Source organism: Chrysoperla carnea, chromosome 4, assembly GCF_905475395.1.
Source record: "Chrysoperla carnea chromosome 4, inChrCarn1.1, whole genome shotgun sequence".
In the NCBI taxonomy this organism is placed as follows: Eukaryota; Metazoa; Arthropoda; class Insecta; order Neuroptera; family Chrysopidae; genus Chrysoperla; species Chrysoperla carnea.
Window position 1 is genome coordinate 5,511,676 of NC_058340.1, and position 23,338 is coordinate 5,535,013.

At 30.0% G+C, this 23,338-nt stretch overlaps 2 protein-coding genes across 2 annotated transcripts; both read left to right on the forward strand.

The window, feature by feature from the left end:
* The first annotated feature begins 75 nt into the window (after positions 1-75).
* Positions 76-9,274, forward strand: LOC123299254 (putative U5 small nuclear ribonucleoprotein 200 kDa helicase). Its single transcript, XM_044881585.1, has 8 exons — positions 76-241; positions 304-990; positions 1,645-1,894; positions 2,284-3,774; positions 4,480-7,479; positions 7,721-8,178; positions 8,301-8,543; positions 8,749-9,274. Exons 1-8 carry the CDS (start codon positions 197-199, stop codon positions 8,992-8,994), a joined length of 6,420 nt encoding a protein of 2,139 aa, XP_044737520.1. The 5' UTR covers positions 76-196; the 3' UTR covers positions 8,995-9,274.
* Positions 9,275-15,582: 6,308 nt separating this feature from the next.
* LOC123298164 (CLIP domain-containing serine protease B9-like) lies at positions 15,583-22,468 on the forward strand. The gene is made up of 8 exons (XM_044880086.1): positions 15,583-15,717; positions 15,801-15,897; positions 19,499-19,728; positions 20,513-20,621; positions 21,140-21,324; positions 21,651-21,746; positions 21,808-22,007; positions 22,330-22,468. The coding sequence occupies exons 1-8, from the start codon at positions 15,639-15,641 to the stop codon at positions 22,444-22,446; spliced, it is 1,113 nt and encodes a 370-aa protein (XP_044736021.1). The 5' UTR covers positions 15,583-15,638; the 3' UTR covers positions 22,447-22,468.
* The last annotated feature ends 870 nt before the right edge of the window (positions 22,469-23,338 follow it).

Below are 23,338 nucleotides of genomic sequence, written 5' to 3' on the forward strand. Positions count from 1 at the left end.
TAAATCACGTGCCAGTAATTCTGAATGCAAGTAAATAAGTTAAGTTGGTATTATTTTCATGTTTGTAAACTTATAAAAATGAAGTCAAAGTCAAACGTTTAATAACGTTTTGTGTTTTGATTGAAATAAAAGTAGTTAATTAAAACTAATAAAAAATAATTTGAATAAAATTTTGCTATTTATTTCGTAATTCATAATGGCGGATGCCGCAGCCCGCCAGCTGCAATACGAGTACAAAGCGGTAAGTAATAACTTAACCTATAATGTTAAATTTAATAACAAAACCTTAATATGTTTGAATAGAATTCGAATCTTGTATTGCAAGCTGATGTTCGACTTATCGAAAGACGAAGTCGAGATGAAGCAACGGGAGAAGTTATGTCCCTTGTGGGGAAACTTAGTGGAACGCGTATGGGAGATCGACATCAAAGAACAAAACCCGGTAAAGCTGAAGAACGTAAAGCAAAGCGTCAAAAACGAGATGAAGCTCAATATGATTTTACACGAATGAAAGGTGCCACACTTCTTTCAGAAGGTGTTGATGAAATTGTTGGTATTGTATATCGCCCTAAAACACAAGAAACTCGACAAACTTATGAAGTATTATTAAGTTTCATTCAAGAGGCTCTTGGTGATCAGCCTCGTGATATATTATGTGGAGCTGCAGACGAAGTATTAGCTGTATTGAAAAATGACCGTTTAAAAGAACGTGAAAAGAAAAAGGAAACTGAAATGTTACTTGGTCCATTAGCTGATGAACGATTTGCTTTACTTGTAAATTTAGGTAAAAAAATCACAGATTTTGGATCGGATGAAAAAATGCAAACATCTGAAGAAAATATCGATGAAGCATATGGTATTAATGTACAATTTCAAGAAGAATCCGAGGAGGAAGACGATGAAGAGGAAGAATTTGGTGAAGTTCGTGACGAACAAGATGAAGAAGAAGGCGAAGAAGCACGTTTAGATGGCACAATTCATGCAGAAAATGTAAATATTTTTTTTTTTTAATTTTAGTTTAGAAATATTTAGGAGCCCCGAACATTGGTTAGGTTAGAATTAAAATTTCTAAAGTTAATTATTTATGCGTTTAAGCTGTTTTATTCTTAGAAACCCAAAATTTAAATTGAAATGAAATTTTGTGGATACCATCCTTACCTTAAAATGTAAGATGAAGTATTAAAAAAGAAGCAAGTGCGTGTAATGCACGCCAAAAAAGGTTCCGACATATTATCTATAGGAGGTAAAATAAATTTTATCGGATTTTTCGCTAGATATAATACAAAGAAGCAACATCGTGTTTATAAATCGTTGAATGAATGAAATGTAGAAAAAAGGCAAATCATTTACTAAAAGTTGAGGAAATAAAACCTTTGAGGTCGGAATTTAAAAATACACCACCTATTTTTTCGGAAACGGGCGCAAACTGTTCGTATAAGGGTGTAGAAAAGATTCACTGCTTCTGTTGGGAGGCCGGAAGTCCCACATTTATGCTTTGTCGGACTTTCTGCCTCCCAACAAAAGCAGAAAGTGCGTACTTTCGGCCGTGGATCAATAAAAAGTGGTTAAAATAGTCAAAAATATAAAAGAAAAATTAATATTTTCTTCCATTTCATATTATTTATTTAAATTTTATAATTACAGTTAATTGGGGGTACAGAAGAAATGAAAAAAGAAAAGTCACTACATCCATTAGATATTGACGCATATTGGCTTCAAAGACGTTTATCAAAAATTTATGATGATGCTATGGTGTCACAAGCGAAAGCTGCAGAAGTACTATCAGTTTTAAAAGATGCTGGCGATGATCGTGATTGTGAAAATCAATTGGTACTATTATTGGGATACGACTGTTTCGATTTCATTAAACAGTTAAAGAAATATCGTCAAATGAGTAAGTTTTATGATTCGAATTTACCTAAATTATAAGGACTTGTTTATTTGTAACCTATTGCTAAGGAGTATCCAAAATTTTCTTTAAAAAATCGACCTTACTGTCTTGATTCGAGAGGGTTGAAAGGGACTTTAAGCTACTCGTAAAAAATTTGATCGTTTAATCTCATTCCCGATTCAAGATGTAAAATTTAGGTTATACGATTTATTTCGAAAAAACTTAACATGGTAAATTATAGTACCTCGTGGCAAAAGTGACTATTTTTAGATAATTACGCGTACAAACTTATTAAATCCACAATATGTCGTCTGCACCCTAATCGGATAAAAATGCAAGTTTTTAAACAAAGTATTAAGCAATGGACTAATTTTAATTTTTATATTTTCCAGTTTTATACTGTACAATGTTAGCTTCATCTCAAAGTGATACCGAACGACAAAATATTCGCACTAAAATGAACGATGATCCACTATTAGCGAAAATTCTTCGTCAATTGGATACAGGAAAAGGTGAAGATGATGGTCATGAAGAAACTGCGTCACATTCACGTAAAAAAGATCGTCATGATGATGGTGGGGACGGAAACGCTGGTCAAATATCTGGCAGTCGTACAATTGTCGATTTAGAAGATTTAGTATTTACCCAAGGCTCACATTTTATGGCAAATAAACGTTGTCAGTTACCAGATGGTTCGTTTCGTAAACAACGTAAAGGTTATGAAGAGGTTCATGTGCCTGCGTTAAAACCGAAACCGTTTGGCGAGAAAGAAAAATTACAACCGATTGATCAATTACCAAAGTATGTACAACCTGCTTTTGAAGGATTCAAAACTTTGAATCGTATACAAAGTCGTCTTTACAAGACTGCTTTAGATTCGGACGAAAATCTATTACTATGTGCTCCAACCGGAGCAGGTAAAACAAATGTTGCTCTATTATGTATGATGCGAGAAATTGGAAAACATATTAATGCGGACGGCACAATAAACGCTGATGAATTTAAAATTATTTATGTTGCTCCAATGCGATCTTTGGTACAGGAAATGGTGGGAAATTTCGGGAAACGTTTAGCAAATTATAATCTTACGGTATCTGAATTAACTGGTGATCATCAACTGACACGGGAACAAATAGCCGCTACACAAATTATTGTTTGTACACCAGAAAAATGGGATATTATTACACGAAAAGGAGGCGAGAAAACATTTACAAATTTAGTTCGATTGATAATTATTGATGAAATCCATTTATTACACGACGAACGTGGCCCCGTGTTAGAAGCTTTAGTTGCACGAACAATTCGTAATATTGAAGCAACACAAGAAGATGTACGAATTGTTGGATTATCAGCCACTTTACCAAATTATCAAGATGTCGCTACATTCTTAAGAATCAAACCTGAAACTGGTTTATTTTATTTTGATAACAGTTTTCGGCCAGTCGCTTTGGAACAACAATATATTGGTGTAACTGAAAAGAAAGCTTTGAAACGTTTTCAAGTAATGAATGAAATTGTTTATGAAAAAACTATGGAACATGCTGGTAAAAATCAAGTATTAATTTTTGTACATTCACGTAAAGAAACTGGTAAAACAGCCCGGGCCATACGTGATATGTGCTTAGAAAAAGATACACTTGGGCAATTTTTACGTGAAGGATCAGCTTCCATGGAAGTATTACGTACGGAAGCTGAACAAGTTAAAAATCACGAGCTTAAAGATTTATTACCATATGGTTTTGCTATCCATCATGCCGGTATGACTCGAGTTGATCGTACTTTAGTTGAAGATTTATTCGCTGACAGACATATTCAAGTGTTAGTATCTACAGCTACACTAGCTTGGGGTGTAAATTTGCCAGCGCATACCGTTATTATTAAAGGTATTCAAATATTTTTATTAATTTTATTTCTTCTTACCTTCTTCCGTTAGGCCAACCAAATATATTCTTTCCAAAATATTACAATTTTAATATTCACAAATATAAATTATAACTTTGGGACATGATCTTACCCAATTTGTAAATTTTTTAGGTGAATCGCGAGAAACTAGGATTATAACAAACGTAACTTATATTAACCAATAAAATAAACGTAAATTTATTTTGACTTTATCAAGCTCTGAAAAATATATAAATGTTAACAAAAATTACTATTTCATTAAAAAGAACACATTTACATTTAAAGCGACAGAATTCAAGGTAAATGGGAAAACAATCAGCTTAGACAAATTAATGGAACAATATGCTCTTGTCTTGTATGTATTTTTCCGAGCTTGATAAAATTTTCTAATCAAATATTTGATCAAAACCACTCGATAATCATCAAATTTGTTGATAATAAAATTTTAGACTAAAAAAGCGCCGATAACTCGATAGCGGCGAGCTAGGTGAAAAAAGTACCCCGCAATATTAGATAGGAAAATGGCTTTCTGTGAAACATTTTCTAACCCACCCAAAAATGTTCTTTAGATCGTTCTGATCAAAAACTCCATAACATTTTTAACGGGTAGTTTTCGAGCTACGGGCTATATAAATATAATATATGTGTAGTTGTATGTATTTTATATTGTTTTTTTTGGTTATTAGGTACTCAAATATATAATCCAGAAAAAGGACGATGGGTTGAATTAGGAGCATTGGATGTCTTACAAATGTTAGGTCGAGCTGGTCGACCACAGTACGATACTAAAGGTGAAGGTATTTTGATAACAAATCACAGTGAACTCCAATATTATTTATCACTCTTGAATCAACAATTGCCTATCGAATCACAAATGGTTCTAAAAATGCCAGATATGATGAATGCTGAAATTGTCCTTGGAAACGTACAAAACATCCGTGATGCTGTTACATGGCTCGGATATACTTATTTGTATATTCGAATGTTACGTCAACCGACTCTTTATGGTATTTCACACGATAAAGCTAAAGAAGATCCTTTATTAGAACAACATCGAGCAGATTTAGCACATACAAGTGCACTTCATCTTGAACGAAGTGGATTATTAAAATATGATCGAAAATCTGGAAATTTCCAAGTAACTGAAATTGGTAGAATTGCGTCTCATTATTATTGTACACATGAAACTATGTCAACTTATAAACAACTATTGAAACCGACTTTAAGTGAAATTGAACTGTTTCGTGTATTCTCATTATCCGGTGAATTTAAGAATATTACAGTTCGTGAAGAGGAGAAATTAGAGTTACAAAAATTAATGGAACGTGTACCCATTCCAATTAAGGAGAGTATCGAAGAATCCAGTGCTAAAGTGAATGTATTATTACAGGCATATATTTCACAGTTGAAACTTGAAGGATTTGCGTTAATGTCCGATATGGTTTATGTGACCCAATCTGCAGCTCGTTTAATGCGAGCTATCTACGAAATTGTTTTACATAGAGGTTGGGCCCAACTCGCTGATAAAGCATTAACTTTATGTAAAATGATTGATCGTCGTATGTGGCAATCAATGTCTCCGTTACGACAGTTTCGTAAAATGCCTGAAGAAATTGTGAAAAAAATTGAAAAGAAAAATTTCCCTTGGGAACGATTATATGATTTAGGTCCAAATGAAATTGGTGAATTAATACGTGTACCAAAATTAGGGAAAACAATTCATAAGTACGTTCATCAATTTCCAAAATTAGAATTATCAACACATATTCAACCGATTACAAGATCAACTTTACGCGTTGAATTGACGATAACACCCGATTTTCAATGGGATGATAAATTACATGGAGATTCTGAAGCATTTTGGATTTTAGTTGAAGATGTTGATTCAGAAGTGATTTTACATCATGAATATTTCTTATTAAAATCAAAATATGCAGCTGATGAACATCTAATCAAATTCTTTGTACCGGTTTTTGAACCGTTACCACCTCAATACTTTTTACGAATTGTTTCGGATCGTTGGATCGGTGCTGAAACTCAATTACCTGTTTCGTTTAGACATTTAATTTTACCAGAAAAAAATTTACCACCAACTGAATTATTAGATTTACAAGCTTTACCAGTTACAGCACTACGTAATTCGAAATTTGAATCTTTGTATTTGGATAAATTTCCACAGTTTAATCCAATACAAACTCAAGTATTTAATGCGGTTTATAATAGTGATGATAATGTATTTATTGGAGCTCCAACCGGATCTGGCAAAACTACAATTGCAGAATTTGCTGTTTTACGATTATTTTCACAGAATCCTGAAGGACGATGTGTTTATTTAGTATCGAAAGATGCTCTGGCTGAATTAATATTCGCTGATTGGTATAATAAATTTGGACAACTTCTAGGGAAAAAAGTTGTTTTATTAACTGGCGAAACAGGTACTGATTTAAAATTAATTGCGAAAGGACAAGTTATAATAACGACTGCTGAGAAATGGGACGTACTATCACGTCGTTGGAAACAACGTAAAAACGTTCAAAATGTACAATTATTTATCGCTGATGAATTACAATTAATTGGTGGAGAAGATGGACCGATTTTAGAAGTTGTATGTTCACGAATGAGATATATATCATCTCAAATCGAAAAACAAATTCGTATTGTTGCTTTATCATCATCGTTAGCTGATGCTCGAGATGTAGCTCAATGGTTAGGTTGTAATGCGAACGCTACATTTAATTTCCATCCAAGTGTTCGACCAGTTCCATTAGAATTGCACGTACAAGGTTTTAACATTACCCACAATGCATCTCGATTAATTGCGATGGCTAAACCAGTTTATAGTTCAATTATAAAATATAGTGCTCATAAACCAGCAATAGTATTTGTTCCAACACGAAAACAGGCTCGATTAACAGCTATTGATTTATTGACATATGCGGCAACTGAAGGACAACCTAATCGATTCTTCCATGCTGAAGAAGAGGATATTAAACCATTTTTAGATCGAATGTGTGATAAAACGTTAAAAGAAACATTATCGCAAGGTGTTGCATACATTCATGAAGGTTTATCTGCAAGTGATCATCGCTTGGTTGAACAATTGTTCGATTCGGGTGCCGTTCAAATAGCGGTCGTTACTCGCGATCTTTGTTGGAGTGTTAATATTCTAGCACATTTAGTTATTGTTATGGATACACAATTTTATAATGGAAAAATCCATGCTTACGAAGATTATCCAATAACGGATGTACTTCAAATGATTGGACGCGCAAATCGTCCACTTGAAGATGATGACGCGGTTTGTGTATTAATGTGTCAAAATTCGAAAAAAGATTTCTTTAAAAAGTTCTTAAATGAATCGTTACCCGTTGAAAGTCATTTAGATCATCGTATGCATGATCATTTCAATGCGGAAATTGTTACAAAAACAATTGAAAATAAACAGGATGCTGTGGATTATTTAACATGGACATTTTTATATCGACGATTAACACAAAATCCAAATTATTATAATCTTCAAGGTGTTACACATCGACATTTATCTGATCACTTGTCAGAGCTTGTTGAGAATACGTTGAGTGATTTAGAACAATCGAAATGTATTAGTGTTGAAGATGAAATGGATTGTCTACCATTGAATTTGGGCATGATTGCTGCATATTATTATATCAACTATACTACCATAGGTAAGAAACATAATTATTTCCGTATGTCCTTTAAGGTTACATAGCACAAACAACTTATTTATTAAATTTTTGAAAATTAAAATCTTACAATAAAAGAGAATATGCATGAATTTTTTTTTCGCGTTGCTTAACAAAATATGAAAATGCCGTAAAGAGATGACAAAAAGTGAAATTAAAATTAAAAACACAGACTATGCTCTTGAACGTACTAGTTTGTTAATCATTGTTTATTTATTTACAGAATTATTTAGTTTATCATTAAATAATAAAACAAAAATCCGTGGTCTTTTGGAGATTGTATCATCTGCCGCTGAATACGACGACGTGCCAATAAGACATAAAGAGGACAACTTATTACGTAGTCTAGCTCAAAGGCTTCCAAACAAGATAACTGGAACAGGTGGAGCACCACCCAAATACAATGATCCACATATCAAAACAAATTTATTGTTACAAGCACATTTAACGCGATTACAGTTGGGTGCTGAATTACAAGGGGACACTGAAGTGATATTAAGTAAAGCTATACGATTGATTCAAGCTTGTGTTGATGTATTAAGTTCCAATGGATGGTTATCACCGGCTGTAGCTGCTATGGAACTTGCACAGATGGTAACGCAAGCTATGTGGAGTAAAGATTCATATCTAAAACAATTACCTCACTTTACGCCTGAAATTATCAAACGTTGTACGGATAAGGTAAGAAAATTTAAAAATTTATTCATTCGTGTTAAAATTATGGTCTCAATAGGCTCCAAGTATACATTCCCCATTTTTTAGGCTTTTAAATGAGCTTATTCTTATTTATCTTAATTTCACAGAAAGTAGAAACTGTTTTCGACATTATGGAATTAGAAGACGACGATCGATCCAAATTACTTCAATTAAACGATGCTGAAATGGCTGATGTTGCAAGGTTCTGTAATCGTTATCCAAATATTGAACTTAGTTATGAAGTTTTGGAAAATGATCGTATTCATTCAGGATCATCCGTTAATGTTGCTGTACAATTAGAAAGAGAAGATGAGGTTACTGGACCTGTAATTGCACCATTTTATCCACAGGTAAAGATTAAATTTATACATATAAAAAACTTGGTCCTGAATGACTGATTGACTGACTGACTGATGAATCAACGCACGGCTTAAATCGTTGATCATAGAGTCCTGAAATTTGGAGGGTTGTGTTCTTTGTATGGCGTTCTCTGTAAAATATGAAACTTTTCTGCTTTTTGAAAAATTATTTATTTATCTTCTTTTTTTTTTATAGAAACGTGAAGAAGGTTGGTGGGTGGTTATTGGCGATCCAAAATCAAATTCATTACTATCTATAAAACGTTTAACATTGCAACAGAGAGCTCGTGTAAAATTAGATTTTATTGCACCAAGTCCTGGACATCATAATTACACGTTATATTTTATGAGTGATTCGTATCTTGGATGCGATCAAGAATATAAATTTTCAATTGATGTTGGTGATTTTGAATCTGATGAAAGCAGTGCTGAATCAGATTAAATTATCTTTAATTCAAAGCCACAATTATTGCATCATAGCAGTCTTGATTCCCTGGAATTAATAAGTATATTTAGCAGGAGTTAGAATTAAATTATTTTTATTGTTCTTGCGTTAATAATACTTTTGAAGTGAATTTCTAAGAATCGATTTCAAGCTGTTGCAAGGGCAATCTTTTTTCATATTAATATTAACAATAAAACATTTTTGATCAATTATTTCTGGAGAGAAGTATTGTGTATTATTTTGTACATAGATTTATTTTAATAAAATTATGAAAAGTCAGTACAAATTTTTTGCTTTCAGAACCCAAATCACTTTAAAAATAATCTATAACAAGCCGTGGGTAGGCTCTAGTGCGATACTTGAGATTCACACGAATAACTTCTTAGTGTAATAAATAATTTTCCGATCATTTTTGAAAATAATGTGGTAGTCTTTGTTTTCATAGTTGAAATTTCTCAGCAAAGGGGATGCTGCATTGGGAATAGTTAACATTTTTTCTCGACTTGTCCGGGTGACGAAGTTATTAAAAATGACTAAAAAGACTATGACTAAATGAGATTGATTTCTGGATACGATATAGGAAAGAATTTATACTTCCGGATGCTTATTAGTGTATGGAACTACTACCTTTTGTTGATAATGGTGGTTGTACCTCAATGGAACTTGGACTTGCTAACGGATGAATAATAATAAATATATCTAGTTATGTAGTATAAACTTTGAATTCTGGATGGACTATGCTCCATTAGTCATTTCATTAGGTTTTTCTATTTCTAGGTTAAAATTTTTTTTATCATGTGGAAATTTCATGGATAATAAAATAAACCAAGGCCTTGATGTAACATAAAAATACCCATTGAATACCGTTGTTCGTTGTTTTGTAGTAAAATAAACATAAATGTAATATTTAAAAACTGTTGAAGCGTACCACTGTGCAAGGCCGTAATTGTTAATAAATATATATAATTTTGTAATCGTATTATATAAGTAATACTAAAAATTAGACTCATAAAATCAAATTTTTACCTCGATACTACAAAAACAAGATGCGTCAAAAATAGTGAATACATATTAAGAAATGCTGAATATGGTATCCGGTATCTCTAATTCAATTAATCTGCAAAACGGATGACAAAATTTCTATCAAGCCAAGAAACATAGCGTTTTATGTTTACGGCTAATCAATGGTTAAGTTAACTTTAAATTTTCCAAAGTAAAAAAAAAAGTTTTCTTGCGATAACAAAGTTGAAATTTGACATCCAACCTATCGATTGACGTCTGGTAAGTCTGATTTCGATGCGAAGGTGCCGAGAAAGTTTAATTATTAAATATTTATTAAATGGCATATTAATATTTATTATATTGTATATTAAGACATGCGCATTAATAATCACGCTACTTCATTTATTATCCTTCTCAATCATCTTGGAGAGGTGGTTCTCACTCTGATGCCAACTCCAGTTATTATATTTTCAAAGGTCGTCATACAAATACATAAAGATTGAAACAAACCAAAACAGCTCTCGGACTATTGGATATGATTCATTATAAATAATTTATAAAAATATGAATAAAATTGATGATATTGACTAACAAAATAACAATTCAATGTATTATAATTATTAGAATTTTATCAATAAAATTATATAATTTTTTTATTAAATTTTATTATTAATTAACCTTATATTTGTTAAAATAATAAACACATGTTATACAATACTTTTTTTTTTATTATTTTATTATAATAATATAATTAAATTATAACTTATTGATGAGATGAGTGATGATGACTCCCTGTTGTGATATAACATAGATTAGATATTATGTACAATACGTATTGATGTTTATTATTTCTATTCCCAAAAAATTATTTTATTATAATGTCACGGTTTTATCATGAAATTGCCTATTTATCTTGAAAACTACCAATGGAATTTTTTTTCGAAAATTGACTACTAAAGTAGACAAAACTAATTACCTAAAGTGGATAAAATTTCGCATAAAACGCATTAGTTTTGACGTGATATCGAGATATAAGAAAAACATTAAACAGTTTTTTGCCCAAAACACACTAATTTTGTACTTCCTATCGTTAAATAAACACGATTTTTGAATTTTTTGGGTCAAATTTACCTTAGAAACTTAACTTTATCGAATTCCGAAACAAAATAATTTTCGCGATTTTTTCGATTTTTTACCCCTTAAGAAAAATGTCAAAAAATCGAAAAAAATTTATTATGTCCAATTTCGATAATAGTCAATATTTAAGGTGTTTTTGACCCACAAAATTCAAAAATCAGGTTTATTTAACGATTAGAAGTATAGTTTCTGAAATAAAGCTATAGTCGGATCGATTTTCGTTCAAATCTCGGAAACCTTTCTTCCTATCGTTAAATAAACACGATTTTTGAATTTTTTGGGTCAAATTTACCTTAGAAACTTAATTTTATCGAATTCCGAAACAAAATAATTTTCGCGATTTTTTCGATTTTTTTGAAGGGGTACCCCTTAAGAAAAATGTCAAAAAATCGAAAAAAATTTATTATGTCCAATTTCGATAATAGTCAATATTTAAGGTGTTTTTGACCCACAAAATTCAAAAATCAGGTTTATTTAACGATAAGAAGTATAGTTTCTGAAATAAAGCTATAGTCGGATCGATTTTCGTTCAAATCTCGGAAACCTTTCTTCCTATCGTTAAATAAACACGATTTTTGAATTTTTTGGGTCAAATTTACCTTAGAAACTTAACTTTATCGAATTCCGAAACAAAATAATTTTCGCGATTTTTTCGATTTTTTACCCCTTAAGAAAAATGTCAAAAAATCGAAAAAAATTTATTATGTCCAATTTCGATAATAGTCAATATTTAAGGTGTTTTTGACCCACAAAATTCAAAAATCAGGTTTATTTAACGATTAGAAGTATAGTTTCTGAAATAAAGCTATAGTCGGATCGATTTTCGTTCAAATCTCGGAAACCTTTCTTCCTATCGTTAAATAAACACGATTTTTGAATTTTTTGGGTCAAATTTACCTTAGAAACTTAATTTTATCGAATTCCGAAACAAAATAATTTTCGCGATTTTTTCGATTTTTTTGAAGGGGTACCCCTTAAGAAAAATGTCAAAAAATCGAAAAAAATTTATTATGTCCAATTTAGATAATAATCAATATTTAAGGTCATTTTGACCCACCAAATTCAAAAATCAGGTTTATTTAACGATTAGAAGTATAATTTCTGAAATAAAGACCTATATATTAATGTGTACAAAAACTTAAAAATGTAAAATATAGGTATTTGATGATTCGAGAAGTCTGGGTCATTAACAATCTAAAAGCAAATGAAAATTAAATTAAATTAACATAATGATAATTAATATAAATGAAATACTTATGATTTTGTTTCCCATGAATTATGAAATTTATATTTTAGTTCGTCTTGCACGGTTTATGATTTTTAATACAAGTAATACGAAATTTTTTTTCTTTATAGATAATTTATGTAAATTGTATGGAAAAATTATTTATTTGTTGAGTTTAAGGAACAATAATTGTGAAGTAATTAATAATAGTCAAAGTAAATAGTGTTATATTATTGACCAATAGAAAGTGTGTCATTTGCCAAAAAATGAAAATTTATAGCGCCGGAGCTGCGATAGCTAAGCGAATTCCCTCAAAGATTGAAAAAAATGACACATTTTTCTTAAAATCTTAAAATATTGCATTTTTAATTTTTCGAGAGTATTTAGTTCGAAAACTAAGCGTCTAAAGAAAAAATCACAATAGTACTGTTTTGCTTAAAATTGAGAAAAAAATACAAAAATATTTTTATTTTGAAAAAAATTCAAAATTTTGTCCTTTGCGCAATATGACTTACCATAAGAAAGATCTCATTAAAGGGTAAGGACTTCTAGGACACGCTGTATATTAAATCTTTCAGTAATTAAATGAAAATGACTCATTATTTGATAATATAATAATTTTTCTCCGTATTCTTTGATTATATACTAAATATCTTTTATTATAAGTTATACTTAGTAGGTAGTTGGTAGTAATGTCCTTAATAATTGATGGATAAACTATATGTTTTTATATAAACATATGTTTATTTCAATTTTCTACTAAAATTATCATACAATTTCCTTTCAATGGAAACCAAAAAATTAATAAAATTTACCAAAAAGATACCTACTTACTTTGCTTAATTATAAGTACTCACAATTCATTGTAATAAAATAATAAATGGTACCTAATTATTTTGACTACAAATAAACTGAGCACTTTTTTGGAATGGCATTAGAATATAATAGATACCGATTGTAAGCCAACTCTGTAGCCATATAAAATATATGAAGTAAGAAAAGTTTTTATGGACGTTCTTTTGTATAAAATGAAGAGGGAATGTTGTACAGTATGTTATGGTTATGTGTTACTTTGTGTGATTGGTATTGTATGTGTACAACTTCAAATGATCAGTCTGATCCGGTACATGTATACACATATACATTCCCACTTTGTTTTATACATACGAACGTCGGTAAGAACTCTTCTTATTTCATATAATATAAATGACTAATGATATGGTTTACAAATTGTATAACAAGATTATAGGAAAATAGACTTTTTTATGAGCACCAATATTCATACCACACTTTATAATTTTTGAGAATTAATTATTAGAAAGCTTTTAATTAATAACTTAAGAAAATCCTGAGATCAATCCAATAAATCTGAAGCTTATCCGTTTTTATACCATGTATACAGGATGTCTACTTAAGTTGGCTACATATGGAAAACTTTTTTATTATAAGGTTTATGAAAAAAAAATGCTAAGTTTACCTCCCATTAATTTTTTTACTTGTAGTTAAATTATTAAACTTTTAAATATGTATGTTTTTATTTGAACATTAATGATAAAATTAACATAATTCAGTTAATTACTTAACTTATACTTTTTATATCTAGATTAAATATCCTTGAGGTTTTGTTATTTTTTTTTCTATTTAAATAATAAATATTCTTAAAGCATCCTTTCAAAGGAATGTATTGTTTGTTTAGAATAATTTATCAATAGATATTTCCACTTAAAATAAATTTATTTTTTAAGAGGTAATTCTGTTTCTAATCTACATGTTTTTCAAGCAGATCCACATTCAGCTCGAAAAATTGGTCGACATTCTTATATATGTAGACGCTATTTGTATCAGTTGTTCAGCTTCATTAAAACAACAATTCGAGATTACTACGAGATATAAGTTCATTTATGGGCAATATCGGAGCGTAAAAAATCCAAAACGTTAAGTTTCAAATCAATATCTAATTAGATAGAAACGACTCAATAAACTATAATTTCGATAAAATCAAATTTTCGTCAAAAACATTTTTTTTTTTCAATCACTTGTGCCTCAAAAACGGCGACTTTTAGGAAAAAATGTAACGAAACAAAAAATGCTTCTAATAGTTGTTTTCTCAGTTCATGATTTTTCAGCAAAATTAGCTTAAGCAAACTTAATGACTTTTCAGGTGAATTAGATTGCGCTCGCATGGCAAGAGCAACCTTTGTAATCAATATGACTCTGTTCTACGCACTCATATGAACATTTTGAGCCGGATTTCATAAAAAATCATCCGGCTTCATATTTTAGATTATATTGGTTTTAAAAGATTCTGATTCTCAAAATATTTATTATCTAACCGGTTGACTGGGAGTATTATTTTTGACTAGATAATCGGCTAGGTATTGTATTTTATTTAATGTTTAATGTATATTTGATTATACAAATTTTTGTGTGAATGAAATAAAATTAAATGACATTGATTTAAATTTTGACATTGATATAATATTCAATGGCTAAAAGAGGATGCAGCCAATAATGAATATTATATTTAAAAAAAAAATAATATAAATTATGATATTTATAAAAATCATATTATTATTATTTTTTTAATTTCCCACTACACTACAAACTCTTATACAGGAGGTCACAATAAATCAGACATTTAATACTGAAGATCTTCAGAGGTCCCGGAGTTGTTAGCTCCGAATGTCCTTCAATAAATTCGGCTCTGGCCGAAATAAAATATCCATACGATTTATAGTTGAAATTTTTTACTACCACCATGGAATTCAGTGTGATTTTTACTAAAAGAATCGTCAATAATCAGTAAAAGTTTCTAATACCGATTTATAAGGATATTCAGAAAATTCTGAAATATCTTGGTTTAATGCCCTTAAGACTCAAGTCATGGTAAGCGGTAGGTATGCCAGAGCAGGCAACTGGCTAATTCTAATACAGCTCGTATATTTTCTTTGGAGAGTACCATAAATTTATAGGAAGAGTAAGTAATAATTATTTACATGCAGTCTTATAGATTTTTTTACAAACACTTTGTCTTTATAGATATTACTCATTCACTAAGCAAGTCCTTTTCCGTACCATTAGTGATGGGACATCCGGTAAAAATTTTAGTATGAAAAACATAGTACATTATTTTGCAACTAATATTTAAAAAAAGTAGTGATGGTTTGTTTTTATTAAATGGCAACTATGAAATTTATTAGATAAATTTTTCTTAGTGATGAAATAAAATTCAGTCGCATCATTTATTAAGTTTCGTGTATCAGTAAAATAAACAAACATGGATTTAATTGTTGTAATTTTGTGTATTTTATCAGCAATTAAAAACATTCAATCGCAAAATTTTTACAACAATAATGGTACATACATATTTAGTTTTTATTAATAAAGTGTATTTGGGGAAATTTTTAAAATTGTCTTTTATTTTGGATTTACTTTTCAGCGCAAGGATTATGTCCTCCAAGTAGCACGTGTTTACGCTTATCGCAATGTGGTCTTTTAAACGATTTGATTCATCGATCATGTGTTGCAGCAGATAGGTAAATCAATTAAAAAATTTTTTTTTAAATTTAGACTATACTTTTTTATTATCTTTTAAGATTCCTAATTCTCGCGAAGTAAACAAATTTGATTAAATGTAGAGAGCTTTACTTTGTGGAACTCCATAATTTGGGATTTGATAAAAAAATTTTTTTTTGCTAAGTCCACTTGTATTTTATTTTAATATTTTAATAATTTAAGATATGACATGTTTCGTCTAATATAGACATTTTCAAACAGTTTTTCAAAACAAATTTAATTTACTTCAGCTAGAAATCAAAAACTGAATGCGTATTTTTCACGGATTTCTGCACTAATGTTAACATTAATTTTGATAAAATAAATTCGCTGCGATTATGAATGTTGCGAAAAAATTAACTGAAAGAAAAAAAGTATTTTCAGTGATCCATGTGGTCCACAACAAATGGACCTATTTTTTTAGTTACCTACAAATTCTTGCCCATGATAAATTGATCAAAACTGAATAAATTCTCTTAGAAAAACTGAAAAAATCTCTTTTGAATGCATAGGTTTCTGGCCATTAAATATTTCTGAAGAAAAGTTATCCCACCGTGAACATAAAAGTTTTTACTAAACCAACTATTTATTTCCATTCATTCCAAGTAGAACTTAAACTAGTCAAAAAAAGACGGGTATTCGAAAAAAAGACTCCGAAATTTTCTTTTGGAGAATTCATATAATCTATATAAAATAAACTTGCAGGTAAACTTGAAATGTAATCATTTGTAGTATGTATATTATTAAAATAAAATTAGCAGTGGTAAATGTGGCTTTTAATAATCATACCAGTAACTTTCTAAATAAGAAAATTATTGCAATTATTGATAAAATACAATAAATTTTTTAAAACTTTACTTAATAAATGTTGCTATTTTATTAATACAATCGAGATTTTCAAAATTTGTACAGCAAAAATTCGTAAATATTTAACTTACATAATGAATATAGCCAGATGATTTTGTAGTAGACAAATTTTTAAGACTAGGGAAAAAAATCTGATCAGATGAATTTTTAGTAAAATAACCGAAAAAATTTTGAATGAAATTTATAGAAAATTTCAGGTTCTACAAATTTACTTATTACCATTTTTAATGTATCATGAATTTTTATCTATAGGCTATAACTGAAAAAATCTGATGAAAAATTCTATGAAAATTTATTCTTACATCTTTGCTTGTGATAAATATTGTCTGTACTAATAGCTATAATTCGAGACATTTCGAATTAGTGCTTACTCCTGTTTTTAACCTCCTCCGGGGGCACACCTCAATTCAATTTTAAATCTTAGAGCATGACGATTCCTCAGAAATTCATTATCTTATAAAACTTTTAATTCATCAGATAATTTTGATGAGAGTCATGAAGCGACAAAAACTACTGGATGAAATAAATTACTTTCTATCAGAAATTTGATAAATATTTTCCCAAATAATAAAAACAAAAAAATAACATTGATTTCAATATAAAAATAATTAGTATAAAAGTTTAATTTGATTGATTCAAAGTTACATACAAATTGTAAATATGTAGTATTTTTGTTCTAAATAATCGATGGTCAATGCCTACTAATAACATATTACTATTTAGTATTTACTAGATTACATTAGAAGGCATGTCTAATTTATATTACCTGTGAATGATTAGTCAATTGACATATTGACATATTTTTCTTTGCGGTCCGTAGATAGGTACACTATCACCATATTTACATTTTTCGTTAAGTCAGAAACTTTGTTAATGTTGCCTTTACGATTTTACTATAAAATACGTATATTAAGTGAGCGGACCACTTTACGAATTTTCAAACGATATGGTGAATTTGCCATTTTTTATTCGTGAAAGTTTTGCTTTTGCCGTTCCATTACTTTTAAAATAATTTTTTTAAAGCGTTTTTCCAAAAAGTGAAAGGCTGAAGAATCGAGCCTCGCTCGAGTCTACTTTACACTGGAGCGAAGGATCTTCAGGCTTTATTAAGGAATGTCATAATGGGTGGATAGACATTAGTTTACAAAATAATTAACTAATCCTACGTTTGCGAAAAAGTAATTTTACGGTGAGGAAAAAAATATACAAATGAATTTTTCCGCATCAAGGACATTTTTTAATACTACAATAATAATCCCACTTGATGTTTATTTAAATAAATTATGAAATTGAAATGGTTTAATTGTATGGGTTGTTCTTGATTGAAATGCTATTTAGTATAACAGGATACAAAATAAATATTTACAAATTTATTGATTATCTATTAATCGATAAACAAATGCATGTTACCTATAATTCATTTTTTTTGAAGAGTACATACCTAGTTATCAACGAAATTATTTATAATGTATGAATTATAACCACGATAATAAGTTGAAGGGTATATATTTTTCACTTGCAAATTTGAATTGCTTTATAGTCTAATGAAAACTAGGTTTTCAGAGATGAGAGAGAATTGTACCATCAGAAGATACAAAATGTAGATATGCAAAAATTTCCCTGGAGAAACGGAAAAATCTTCCAAAATAGCTATTTTCAGATCTATACATGTTAGAAAGAAGGGGAAAAAAGATAAAGAAGTTTTTTATGCGGCTGAGCTATAAATTAGATTTGTTTATTGTAAATAACTCGGTCTCTATTGCAAATACGCTACAAGTCTTTGGGATGGTTGAATAGGAATATCGTGACAGAATTGGTCTGAGATGTATCTGGTTCAACGGCACCCCCGCCGCCTCCTAGAGTTTTCGAGAAATTAATAGAAGTCCTATCTGCGTTGGACTGATACCGGTGTCCTCTTGCACCAGGTACCTCTGAGACCAATTCTGTCACAATATTCGTGTTCAGCGACCCCAAAAACTCCCGCGTAACGAGTTTGGAATGATTATATGACGAATTTATCGAAAACTCTAGGAAACGACGGGGATCCCGTTGCACCAGATACCTCTGAGACCAATTTTGTCACGATATTTGTGTTCTGCGACTCCAAGAACGCCCGTGTAACGAGTTTGGACTAATTATATGACAAATTTCTTGAAAATTCCAGGAGGCGGCTGGGATATCATTTCTCCAGATACCTCTCAGACCAATTCTTCTACGATATTCGTGTGCATCAACCTCCAAAACCTCCGTGTAACAAGTTTGAAACCATGTTCATCACTATTAACCGAATTGTGAATTTAATATTAACGGTCAATTTAAAATGATATAAATCAGACTAAGTTATTTAGACAAAATTACCTGACGCTCTAACGAATCGAATGCCGAAAACCGCATTCCGCCTTCTTGCTCAAATTTTTTAAACTTTGTTTCTTCGTAGTAAGTCTGCTCAAATTTTTCGAACTTTGATCATTTTTGTGCTTTGTTTCTTCGTCTAATTGGTTAAATACAAAACGAGATATTTAGGTGTATAGATAAAAATGGCCCACCTGTATATCTAAAAATAGGTTAAAATAACAAGCTTTTATCATTTGCTTACATAAATGTTTATGAATATTATTGATTTCTTTGTCAATTTTTTTTAAACGTTGAAAAAAGAAATATCTAAGTAAATAATGATATGACAAGTTTGATATAGAAAAATATAAAATTTTAAAGGTTTCGACAATTAACATGTGGATATTCTGGCGTAGAACCAATGTTATGTTGTCCAACAGTTGGCAGATCATCAATAGTTCCACAGAATAATAATAACAATAACATTTGGAGAGGTTATCAAAATACAGGGAATGATAATAACAAACCGTGTGGTGTAACCCGTCTGCGAGGAATTACTGGATACAATGGACTGGGTGCACAACCATGGGTGGCACGAATTGGATTTGCTAGTACGATCTCATAAAAAATATAGTTAATGTCCTGGCACACACATTGATGCAGCAAAACTTTAATAGAGAAAACCTTTTGTCACACAACCAAACAATTTAAGATGTAACACACTCTTTAGTACAGTTAAAGATGTTACAAATAAAGGAAAATGAAAGAAACTCCGCGAATTTTGCAAAAACTCATGAAATGTGTGTCTTGGGTATCAAAAATCATTAGTAACGTACGAGTTAGTGTCGTAAATGTTTCTATTTGTTCATAAACAATAAATTGTTAATTCAATGAAACGATCAATGTTAAAGTTGACTTACAAAATTAATAAATAGGCAACTTTAATTACGTTACACATGTATAATAGTTTTCGATTATTTGACAAACACTTAACATTTACGTCATACAAGTTGCCTATTTACTAATTTTTTAAGTGAATTTTAATACTGATCGTTTCATTGAATTAACAATTTATTGTTTATTAACAAATAGAAACATTTGCATCACTAACTTATGCTTTATTAATGATATTTGACACCTAAGAAATACTTTCCGTGAGATTTGATGCTTATTTTCTCATAAAACATGCAGAGAATTGATATAAATTTTTCACAAAAGACGTATAAAAGAATGATTAATTGATAATAAAATTTAAAATTTTTGGTAGTATTTTCATTTTTAAGGTACCGAAATACCTAAAATGTATCCAAATCAGTTTTTCCTGCATCAGTGTGACTTGTGGCCTTGAGGTACAATTGAGGTAAATTATTAATAAGTTTTACCAACTATGTTTAGATGGCAAAACTAAGGAGATTAAATATCCTTGTGGTGGATCAATTTTGAGTAATCGTGTAATATTGACTGCAGCCCATTGTGCCTTAGCGAAATCAGAAAATTATAAATTGTAAGTAAATGAACACCTGGTAAGTATTTCACTACATTTTCCAAAAATATAGGTAGCTCCACCCTGAAATCTTGTTCATATTAGGAAATGTATCAAAATAATGCAAGTGTCAAAAGAAGCCCTCAAAGTTCTTGAGTCGTCAGCAGTGGTACCCTTAAACGCAGCAATTAGAAAAGTGGAGGGATCAAACTCAAGCCAATCGAACGATTTTATACATTTTCCAAAGTTTTTTGGTCAACTTGAGGTGCTTGAGGTTGAATAGGACATTTCGATAGAACAACTTAATTAGATCATATTTGTCCTTTGTACAAATAATTGTTTACTATTTAGCCGTCGTAATTGATTAAATTTTGAAATTTTGACAATTTTAATATACCTACCTAGTTAAAAGTAATAAATTATACATATTTTCAAAAGCAATTTTTAAATTTTCGTATTAGATTGTTTTCCAATTACTCTGGAAAGGGAGTGATAAGTAAGGAACGTGGATTTTTTTTAAATTAAAAATTGTTTCGCAGGTATAGTGTTTTGGTTGGCGAGTATGCGACAAATACTAATATTGATTGTGATGAAGAATTTTGTTCTTTACCACCACAACAAATACAAATCAGTCATGTGGTCGTACATCCAGGATATCAACAGGATGATTCTTATAGAGATGATGTTGCATTGATTGTTTTACGAGATTCAATAAATTATACAGGTATTTGTATTAAAATGTTGACAATATTGTGTAATTATACTAGTTGTGAACTCGTTTGCTGGGAAATATCCCCACTGACCCCACTGTCACCCCTCTCCCATATCCCCTTGTGTAGGGGTTACAGTTTTGTAAAGTACACTTCATGGTCTTTTATCTGATACTCCACTTGGGATATTTGAAAATACCCAAATGATTAATTTGGGTATTAATAAAATATCTTAGGTTTTTTTGTAAGTGTTCCTCTAAAGATTCCTCTAAAACGTTGTCTGTTATTTTTTGAAAATTTTAATTGATTACATTTATTTTAATTTTTCATTGAAAACTAGTGGCTGCTCAACCAATTTGTGTATTTGAGGGACGAGAACGTTTTGTTGGCGAACGAGCTACTCTTATTGGTTGGGGAAAATTAGCTGGCCAACAAGGTAATTTTAATAGCTCACATTATATAGTTGCACAAAAAAATTTATCTATTATATTTTGTAGCTCAACCATCAAATCAACAATCATTAACGGTTCCAATCGTTCCAATGGAGAAATGTCGTAAAGTTTATGGTGAAACTGTTCCCTTAGCATCAGATGAGGAACAAATTTGTGCAGGTGGCTCTGAAGGACAAGATGCTTGTGCTGGTTTTGGAGGGTCGCCTTTAGTGTCGAAACATTTAACTGGAGGAGTTTATTATCAAGTAGGAATTATTTCATTATTTTCAAGTATTTAAGGTAGTACGAGCGCCAAGGCAAGTTAAGACTTGTGGTTGAAATTATTTGTACCTTATTTTAAACTTTGATGATGTCATCATAAATGTAGACGAAAAATAATAATTAATAATATTTTTCGATATCTTTCTTGGTTTTCGAAATATCGAAAGCTAAATAATTAAACAAAATTTTAATTGTCGATACTATGAAAATTACTCCAGATATCGAAAAATTTTATTCTAACTGTTTGAGCCTAGTTTACACTATTTTTTTTTAATGAAAATTATTAAAAATTAATCACATTTTTAGATTGGATTATTATCATTTGGTGCTGATAAATGTGGAACAGATGGTGTTCCAAGTGTTTATGTCAATATTCAAAATTATGCAAGATGGATTCGTGAAAATACTCCATTACTTTATTAAATAAATAAATTTTATTTAAGTATACATCTGTAATTTATTTTGTATTTTTAATAAATTTGTTTTTATTTTATTAAAAATTTTATTTGCCTTATAATTCATTGGTGTTTGGAGCTAGGGTCTCTGTGTATGCCACTAACTTATATCTCTAAGTCAGAAATTTTGGTTTTGGCTATAAGTTTTCAATCCTTCTGCATATACTTTTATAAAAATACTATAATTTCCAGCGGCTTTGCACGCGTTTTTGTAATTAAATTACTGGCAAAGATAATTAAAAAGTAAATAAAATAATATGAAACAAACAGGGTGAAGGAGATACAATTTATGGACATCTATTTAAACAAGTGTGTGATTTTTTAACATAGATGGGAAAGGCGAAATTATAAGGGTTTGGTTTAGCCATTTAGTAATGGAACCCTAAAAACATTGGCTATAAGTTTTCAATCCTTCTGCATATACTTTTATAAAAATACTATAATTTCCAGCGGCTTTGCACGCGTTTTTGTAATTAAATTACTGGCAAAGATAATTAAAAAGTAAATAAAATAATATGAAACAAACAGGGTGAAGGAGATACAATTTATGGACATCTATTTAAACAAGTGTGTGATTTTTTAACATAGATGGGAAAGGCGAAATTATAAGGGTTTGGTTTAGCCATTTAGTAATGGAACCCTAAAAACATTACCCTCCTTCTGAGGCAGGTTTCATGATACGGTATTACGAGGTCATATCCATAGAAACAACAAATTTTTATTATTTTTGAATTCGTTTTAAAAAGCATTCTGAAAATAACTTTTTGTGCTATGTGGTATATTTATATGTAGATAGAAGTTTTGATTTAGAAAGAATATCGAAACTAAGAATAATAAATACGTTTTTAAAACATTGATAT